The sequence below is a fragment of the Poecilia reticulata genome, linkage group LG17, assembly GCF_000633615.1.
Source record: "Poecilia reticulata strain Guanapo linkage group LG17, Guppy_female_1.0+MT, whole genome shotgun sequence".
Taxonomy (NCBI): Eukaryota; Metazoa; Chordata; class Actinopteri; order Cyprinodontiformes; family Poeciliidae; genus Poecilia; species Poecilia reticulata.
The window spans coordinates 10446632-10456205 of record NC_024347.1 but is presented as its reverse complement, the minus strand read 5'-3'; the positions used below and the strand labels follow the sequence as shown (position 1 = coordinate 10456205).

Below are 9574 nucleotides of genomic sequence, written 5' to 3'. Positions count from 1 at the left end.
TGAAGGTGAGTCTGGTCTCAGCAGGACAGAGTACCGCACTTTCATTTTCTCTTATGGCAGCAACACGACTCTTTACCCCGAGATAGTTTTTCAGGCTATTATTGAATGTGACTTGAAGTGTTAAAATGAAAAAAGAAAAAAAAAGAAAAAATTCAGGCACCACCACTTTTGTTCCTACTTAAAATATACATGCAATTGTTTCACATGTGGGGGCATATGAATGAAACAGTGTTACTCTGTATTTTGAACAAGGTTTCCTCTGTTTAAACCTCAGATATTTAATTATGTGTGCTCCTGAATGTGTAAGAGTAGACACCACGTTGAGTTCCTATCCTTCAGAAAGAAGATTGTTGCAAAAGACCTCAAAATGTTTAAAAATCAGCCATTCCACTTTATAAAAAGTGCTTTACAATGGAGGGACGTTAAAAACAGCTACCAACATGCTTAAATCAGAGTTTAACCTGAAAGCAGACCTTATTATGCTAAAAGAAGTCTCCAAAGACCATAAAATGTTAGACAAAACTTTCTGAAGACTCTGAGAATATACATGATTGTAATATCAGAAAGAGACTACACAAACTTCCAGGACACTTTTGCTTTCTGAATTTCAACATAGAGAATGTAGGAATAGACCAGGATCTTTTGAGATATTGAATATGTCACAACTGCTTCCTACTCAAGTGAAATAAGATGTTTACGACTAATTATAAGTATTTAGAAACTCTTAACTTAAAAAACAAAGGATAAATAAAAAACAAGAATTGGTAACTTTTAATGCAGGGATGCCAATTATTATGCTCCAGGTGATTTAATAACTTTTATTTCTTCCCACTCACTGAATAAATGTACTCAAATTAAAGGTTGTACTCTTATGAGCATGAGAAGATGCAGCTGTAATTAAAAAAAAAAGAAAAAATCAATTTACTTTCAGGCTTTTTATGCATTGTTTTTAGGGGTGCCAATAAATTTGTCCAACTCTCTGCAGTGTTTGAAAATTCAAAATATGTTTTCAGCTGTGATCATCAAAGGTGCTGCACTGATTTAACTGGGGAACCTTGAAACTCATCTTTGCATCGGCCCAGATAGATGGTGCGCCTCATGTTCGACATTCCCCTGATTCATATTCAGCCTTGTTTGTCAGCCAGTAAAATCACTGCACTGCTGCTGAGCCATTAAGGCTGTGATGATGGGCCCGTTTCTAAGTGGGTGCAGATCCCATCTGCAGCACTGAAGCACAGTGAAGTGACAAGATGCAAAACGACTCAAGAATATTGTTCCCAACCGTCCCTACTCGCTCACATGCAATAAAGAGATGCCACGTACATGTTTTTTTTTTTTTTTGTACAATGCTACGTGTTGAAAGGAAGGTCATAAAGTGTCTGCAGAGCCTGGCTTTTTATGGTTTTAACAGCTCAGCTGTGGTATCTTTACAGTTGTCTTTAATTATGAGCATTTATTAAGCAGAAATCCCTCTGAAGTAACAAAACCAGCTTCCCTCTTCTTGGTCCAACACAATCTATCATCACATGAAGTGTTTTTATTTTTAGATATGCATTTTATTAATTTATTTTTTTATTTTTTTTTTAAAGATGCTTTTGCCATCCAACCTATCTTTCTCCTTCCTTTCCTGCCATGCCTCCTACTTTCTGGCAGTACAGTTCGGTGGGCAGATTGATAGAGGAAGTCTGTAGGTTTGTTAGACAGTCCAATCAATCAGCATCTCACAAAACCACCGGCTAATTAACTTACTCCGCAGCTGCCGAGGGACGGGAGAAAGAAAAAGACAGAAGACAGGCGGGGAGGGGAGGGGTGCATGGACACAGAAAGATGAACGGAGACAGATAGACTTAGGCTGAATCAAAGTGCAGCCGAGTTCTTCCCCCTCTCTGCGACAGAGAAGCGGGACGAGAAGGAGATGGATGGAKATTACAAAGGGACAGAAGAAGGAGAAATGATATGAGGGAGAGAGGATGACTGATAACATGAATGGCTCTTTAACAGAGATCGTTGGCCCAGGGCAGGAATAATTGGCAGAGGAAGGTGAGCTGGACCATCATCGATCAACAGGCTGCAAAGTCTTTGCCAACCACAGTTCAAAACCTGAAATCCAAGCAGAGCTGGGCCGACACAAGCTTAGTGCTAAAGAGGAAAGTTTTGTCAGGTTCAATCCTCTGTAAGTGAGACTTTTTTGTTCTCATGATCCCCCCTCRCCCCCACCCTTTGATCCTTGGAAGCAGAAATTCATCTCTTTTTTTTTTTTTCCCGCCCCCACTAGCCCCTCAGTTTGAGGTCAGAGCGCAGGGTTAGCAGGAGCTGAAAGCGATACAACGTCATGCTCTGGAACCTCTGGGGACTCTGGAATGCTGCCAGTGCAACTCGAATCCTGGCATAAACCTTCCAGTTACAGCGGGAGCCGTTGTCGGTGCGCYGCCACGTTACCGGTCGGTGTCAGCAGAAAACACTTGACTTCCGCACGTCGTTTCATGTTTGTTTCTGCTTTGCTTCAGAAACACGACGGGCAGTTCACAGTGATCCAGCTGGTTGGTATGCTGCGCGGCATCGCCTCGGGTATGAAGTACCTGTCAGACATGAGCTACGTTCACAGAGACCTGGCGGCTCGAAACATCCTGGTCAACAGCAACCTGGTGTGCAAGGTGTCCGACTTCGGCCTGAGCCGAGTTCTGGAGGACGACCCCGAGGCCGCCTACACTACGAGGGTAAGACCCGCTCGCCGTTAGCCGCTGACCGAAACAYGCTGTCTAAATTACAGCCAATCAGACACAGAACGTGATTGGCTTTCRTTGAGSCACTTTCACAATATAGTTGTTGCTAAAAGATGTCCAACAAAACCTTGTGACTAAATTTATGTTGTCACTGTTGTAGCGGTTCTACAGAGTATTAACTTAAATAATAACATTGATATTGAAGATATACTGTTCACAAAACTAATTCATATACACAGTGAAGACAAAGGCAAAAAAATAAAATAAAAAACCTAACACTTTTGTATTTATGCAGTCAAATCAGTCTTTGGTGACTGCGGCATCCTCTCCCAGCCCTTTAGTAAAACTATAGAAACTCAAACATCAATGAGCTTAAACCACTGTGGAGTAACTCATCAAAAATGTCCACAAGGAGACGGCATTATTCATATTCATAAGAAAAGTTAGGGAAGTTATTCTTAATGTGGCATTAGCATTGCCCTAGGAGGAGCGGATCAGCCGCTGACAGCTCTATAGCAATCACACACAAACTCCCACTGATGTCAATAGACCTAGATAGTGAGCTGCAGGCACTGATGGAGGAGGGGAGCAAAGGCGGAGATGGGGAAGAGACAGACGGAGGAGCCAGAGACCCGGGGAGGAAAAAAGGGGAGAGAGAGAGAGAGGATGCGGGAGGGGAAGAATAGTGATCCAATGAGAGCAGTTAAGAGAAGAAAAAAAAAAGATGATGTTGGGTAGGGGTGGACAAGGAAGGGAGTGGGGGAAACTAAAGTACAGTGCTGCGCAACTTGGCAGCTTTGTCTTTCATTTGACTTTCACCGAGCAGAGGTGGGGAATGCTAGGTGGTGCAGAGGCATCTTCCGCATGTTAAAAAGCCGAGACGAGCCTATAGAGGTGCGACGCTTGCGTGCGTCAGTGAACCGGGGAGGGTGGGGGTGCCTATACATACAGGGGGCTGTATGGAATCCTTTTGATCTGCGTGTCAACAACAAAGGCAGGGGGAGCTCAGGGAATTCATCCCAAAAAACCCGATACACACACTCTTTATCCTGCCACCTCTCTCATTAAATGAGAACAGACTATAAGAATTGAGGGTTAGCATTTTTCCACACTCAGAACAGCCAGAAGACTACCAATAGTGGAGGAAACTGTTGTGTGGCTGTTGTATAAATTTGTGCGCAGTTTTCTTTTTTCTCCTTCTGCATTACCTTAAAATCTCAAAATATATTAAAATCTGTGGTTTAAAAAAGGGGGGGTGGGGTATAAATACTTTGTGTAATGTGTTGTACTTGTGAATACAAAAAAGAATACATTCTTACAAACTAAATTTCCCAGGATCTTTTTAGGTAATGTGCAAACTAGTCAGAATTTCAAAATGTTATCATTTTAGCTGTAGACAGCTTATTAGTGGATATTGCTTCTTAAGACTCAATTGCACTTCACTACAGCACAGGACTGAACTGTTTCACGAATCTGTGTACTGACAGTACCTCCACTCTCAGAGGGCAACAACATGTCATCCATTTAATGCTGACATGTTTACAGCTTCATGTCGAATTTCGACTAATCAGAACAAAACGGAAAAAAAGCATTTAGACTCTCTTTCGTCAAACAATTTCAGCAAAAGTCTATGCGGTGTGTTTGCAGGGAGGAAAAATCCCCATCAGATGGACGGCACCGGAGGCCATTGCCTACAGGAARTTCACCTCAGCCAGCGACGTGTGGAGCTACGGCATTGTAATGTGGGAGGTGATTTCGTACGGAGAGAGACCGTACTGGGAGATGTCCAACCAGGATGTGAGTCCCGAACCTGCAGACATTTTTTGCACTTTTTCAGACATTCCTAAACAATAAAAAACTATTACTAATCTCAAGCAATACCAGATCGATAGATTTTTTGCATTTCTCTCCCTGCGAAGGTGATCAAAGCAATAGATGAGGGTTATCGTCTTCCTGCTCCTATGGACTGCCCGGTGGTGTTGCACCAGCTCATGTTGGACTGCTGGGAGAAGGGGCGCAGTGACCGGCCAAAGTTTGGACAGATTGTCACAATCCTGGACAAGCTCATCAGAAACCCGGCCAGCCTCAGAGAGCTGGCCAACAGCTCAGTGTGGTCAGTGGAAACAAAGGATTTCACCAACGTACTGTAGGATGAGAGTATAGGGACGGTCTGAAGGTTTAACGTGTGGGAAAAAAAAAATATGAGACTGCTTTTGAAATCCGTAAGCCGGGAATGTTATTTTTCAAATATATTCTATTCTTTAAAGCTGTTTTCCGACATAATAACTAGTTCTGAAAGTAGAAAATGAAAGAATATAAGTTTGGGGGAGCTGGTGTATCTTCCCTCTCCTTGTTCAATTTAGAGTTTCCGAATCCCCAGCTGAATTGCCCGCACCCGGAGAATATCATTATTTTTACATTTACATTTTACACCTCAGGCGCTTAGTTGATGTTCAGAATCAGTGCAGCATACAATGAATTTTTTTTTTTTTTCAGAGACAAACGCTCTAAACAGAAAGTGGGGGGAAAGAAAAAAACAAGGCTCAATACAAACCAACAGACGGCAGAAGCTCAAAATTACTTCAGTTAAACCCCCAGAGAGTCTAGAAGAGGCTGAATAAACCACAGGACCAAAAACGCGTCTTACATTATCATCGATGGAAGTAATTCAGGGCAGATGTGATGAAAAAAATAAAAATACTAACTCTAATTTAAAAACTTTTACTGTTTATGATCCGGTCTTTGCCGCGTTTTAAAATCATATAAATCGAACCTCAAGCTTAAAAGCCCAGATTTCTGCATGTCATTAAATGTTAAACAAAGCCAGACAAAAAGGTTTTCCCCAAAAAAATCCAGGATGCCTCCAAAATACCTAAAACCCATTTCTGTTTTGACCATGAGTGTAAATCTCTGTTAATGTGCTCATTCTTGCACTCCATACATGTTTTTTTAAGGATTTATGGAAATGAATGAATGCTAAGATAGTTTATAGCATTTCATAATAAATGGAAAACTCAGAAGGCTTTCCAAGGGGCAAAAGACTACAATCATATTCATCCATTAACGGAAATGTATTTGTATTTTTTTTTTTGTTTGTTTTGTTTTTCACAGGGAGCACGAATACATTAGAATCAAAACAATGTATGTCTTTATGTTTAAATGCAGATACATCTTCATTTCTTAAATCTGGTTTTGGAATAAAAACACACACATCATAAAAAAATGACACGGCTGCAGACACAAACGCCTCAAACCAAGGCAACATGACACGTCATACTGCAAGCCTTTTTATTTGCTCTTCTTAAATCTTCACAGTGGACAAAGAGCAATTTTTACTCTGTACTACTACACGTTTCATCGTTTTCTACAAAACATTTTCCTTCCACTAAACTTTCTAATGGTAAACTTGGATATTGCGCTTCTTTAGCAATAAGCGTCCTTGTTGTGGAGAGCGTCAGTGACTCTGCTGCACAGCTTTCAAGTCAGAAGTGAAGTGACATGAATGTACAGGTCATAACATCCCATTTCTATCCTAAAAGTTTGCTTTTATTTATTATGATTATAATTTTTCTGAGAAATTGAAATGTGGGTGTTTTATTAACTTGACTTGCATATTTTTATTTTTTTTTGGCATGAATTGTGAGCTGCATCAACTACCACTGGATTGAAATGTGCTTTCCATTTCAGCAGGGAGGACCCGCCCACCCCAGAGTTCAGCGTGAGCACTGTGGATGATTGGTTGGACACCATCAAGATGGGCCAGTACAAAGAGAACTTTTCCAGCGCCGGATATGTCAGCTTGGACTCCATCCTCTATATCAGCGTCAGGTACAGACACAAGGGGCCTTATCCTGCTAAAATGATCACCTCTCATTCTGGGTCTCAATGTTTCCAGTGTTTTTGGGGAGGATGTACAATGCAGCGTTCATAACAGTGTGTTTACAATTTACAGCATTATAATATCTTTGCTTGTCTTCCTAAATCTTTCATCTAGTGAACTGGCTAAGATGGGAGTGACGCTGGCCGGCCACCAGAAGAAGATTTTGTCCAGCGTGCAGAGCCTGCAAGCCCAGGGTACACACGTCCAAGTATAACAGTTTCCACAGAGAGACAGAGTTGAACTGGACGCTCCTGTGGAGAGTCTCCCCCACGCCATTCAAATGGAGCTGTAATGGATACTTTGTGCTTGGGTCTCCAATTATTTTTTTTTGTTTTTTTTGTGGCACATTAAGATGGAGACGACATTGACGCTTGACTCCTTCACCCTCCCATAATTCCCGTCCTGGACGTGCCCTTTGGCCAACACCGCTCACCATGTCAGGGCAGCACAGAGACGAACAAAGACGCACGCAGAGACCATTTCACATCATGTAAACATAAATGAAGAAAAAGCAAAAAAAAAAAATTAACATAATGACTAAAAAAACTGAATATAATGCTTGTCACTGTTTGTCAGGTGTACAGTTGGTTTTACCGTCATTTTGTTTGTTTTACGTTTTCATAACGAAGGTTTTCAAAAAGGATCATAAGACGTGTACATGTGTAGATATATGTTTATATGGGCGGCGTATGCCACAAGCTTAGAGATGGACCTAACGTTTGTATCTGTGGTTGCACAGCGCTAACAGCAGTTGTTGTAAATGTATGAACTCTTCCACTGGTGTCTGCTCAAAGAAAGCTAAGAGATTATGGATGACATGAATGTGAAGGGAGTGAGGAGATAAAATAAATGGACCTGTAGACATATAAGGGGGATGTAGATTTCGCTAGCTTGTGTAGGATGGAAGTATGTTTTTAATAAGTTTATTTGGCTGGGAAAAGGGCTTCCTTAGAGACCGCTCTCAGACAAACTTCCATAGAAAGCAGATCCGMTATAYGTACGSCTGTTTGCGTGCACGTGCTGTACGGTGTTACAGATTGCAAAGAAATAACAGAACGTGACGAAATGTTACTCTTCCAGTATCTTTGACAAAATAAACATAGTTTACAGAGCCTCGCGAAAAGGATTCGTGCCTCAGATTTTTTCACATTAAGCACAGTGTAGTGTCTTGCATTGGGAGTTTTTGCAAACTTATGCATAACAGTGAAGTGTAAGGAAAAGAATACAAAGTTTTTACATTTTTTTCAAAACAAAAAATGAAAAGTTTTGTTTGGATTTGTGTTCAGCCCCACTGAGTGTGTACTCGGTGGAATCAACTCTTGCTAAAATGGTAGCTGTGACTCATATTCAGTTGGTCCCGTTCAGTCTTACACTTGTAGACATGAAGGCGTTCCCTATTTGGTCTCAAAATAAATTGGACAAAAAGTGGAAAATGCGGTGTTCAGGTTGATTAGCGGCGTTGAGATTGATCCACCGCACCAAGCCTTTTGCATGTAGGCAAAAAAGCAAAAATTTGGTCTCATCTTTCGTGAGCACCTTCTTCCATGTCTGCCGTTTCCTGTACTCGACTGAAAATTAGACTTCTTTCAGCTTTCTTCTTCCACTCTTTCATAAATGCCAGATTTGTGGAGTGAATGACTTGTAGTTGTCCTGCAGATGGATTCTTCCATGAGCTGTGGATYTCTTTGGGTCCTATTCTGCTTTCTCAACAACTTATTTCYAAATATCTCTTACGTATTTGTCTTCATTAGGCTTTTTGTTCTCGGACCTGATTCACACCGAGAATACGTTGCACAGATATGAACTGGATTTTACTTTGAGCTGCCAGAATTGCCCACAATACTTTTCATATTCTATTTGTGAAAATAAAAATTGAAAACCGCAGTTCATTTTCTTTTACACTTTGTGCTGATYCCAATGAAGATAATTACAGTTTGTGGTCGCAATGTGGCAAAATGTGAAAAAAAATTCAAAGGGTCTGAGTCCTTTTGAAAGGCGCGCAAARTATATTTGTTTYACAACATACTTTAAAGGAATAACTCATCTGAAGATGAAGCCTTCCAGTGTTTCAGGTGTGTTTAGACGGTCGTAGTGTTTTGTGCGGCGCAAAGGCGATGCAAAGCCAGTGACACTGTTGAGGACGTCTAACTTGATTTTTACGGGTTTGTGCCATGTACAGAAATATGAAAAAAGTTMATCTCGACGACATACCTTAATTCTAGCTGTGCACTTTCATTTCCTCTGTCCTTACGGCCACGCAGCACTCTCACCACGATTACAGAGTTGTTTTCCGACGTCATCGTTTGATAGAATCGTCCCTTTATTGACGAGGTGAAGTGTTGGATTTCAGACGTGCCACCAGAAGAGGGTAAATCTTGCATAAAAAAGAGAAAAAACKTTATTTTTTTTGTCTGATGTGCATTTTCTTATTTGCTGTTTATATCATCCTTATTTTCAGTCACTACCCATCGCTTACAAATTTACAGTACAATGTTTACAAGAATAAGCCAATACGTCTGTTGATATTTTCGCTCATGACATTAATTACACGATTAGACTCAAAGGGACCCTTTTCATGTTCGTTGCGTTAATAGCACTGAGCCTGGATTTAATGTTTTCCAAAACTCGGTTTTAATACATGTGGTGATCCATAGGACCAACAGTGACATGAAGTATAGTATTTGATTGTACCATAGTGTAAAATATGTACAGTGTTAATTTCCAATATTAGAATGTTTGTAATGACAACAATGACGACGACTTTGATGTGCTTTTAATATGAAAAAGAGATTTCGAGGTTTACGTTCAGGGGGCGACTCGCACAGGTGAAAAGTGAAGGATGAGGCGAACCATCAGATTGAACACGGAATGTAGCAAAGGAGAAAAGCGTCGGCTTTSAAAGACGGGAGACGGCGCCTGCAGTTTTTATAACGCCGTTAGGATGAGTAGAATGGACTTTCGAGCTTGTTTT

At 40.9% G+C, this 9574-nt stretch overlaps 1 protein-coding gene across 1 annotated transcript in view; it reads left to right on the top strand.

Annotated features, from left to right (window-relative positions):
- The window catches only part of epha4b (eph receptor A4b), a 96523-nt gene extending 88415 nt beyond the window's left edge, over positions 1–8108 (top strand). Inside the window, exons 15-19 of the mRNA XM_008433614.2 lie at positions 2453–2717; positions 4371–4520; positions 4643–4836; positions 6411–6551; positions 6718–8108. Coding sequence (XP_008431836.1) covers positions 2453–2717; positions 4371–4520; positions 4643–4836; positions 6411–6551; positions 6718–6817 — 850 coding nt within the window. The 3' untranslated portion in view covers positions 6818–8108. The remainder of the gene's footprint in view (positions 1–2452; positions 2718–4370; positions 4521–4642; positions 4837–6410; positions 6552–6717) is intronic.
- The last annotated feature ends 1466 nt before the right edge of the window (positions 8109–9574 follow it).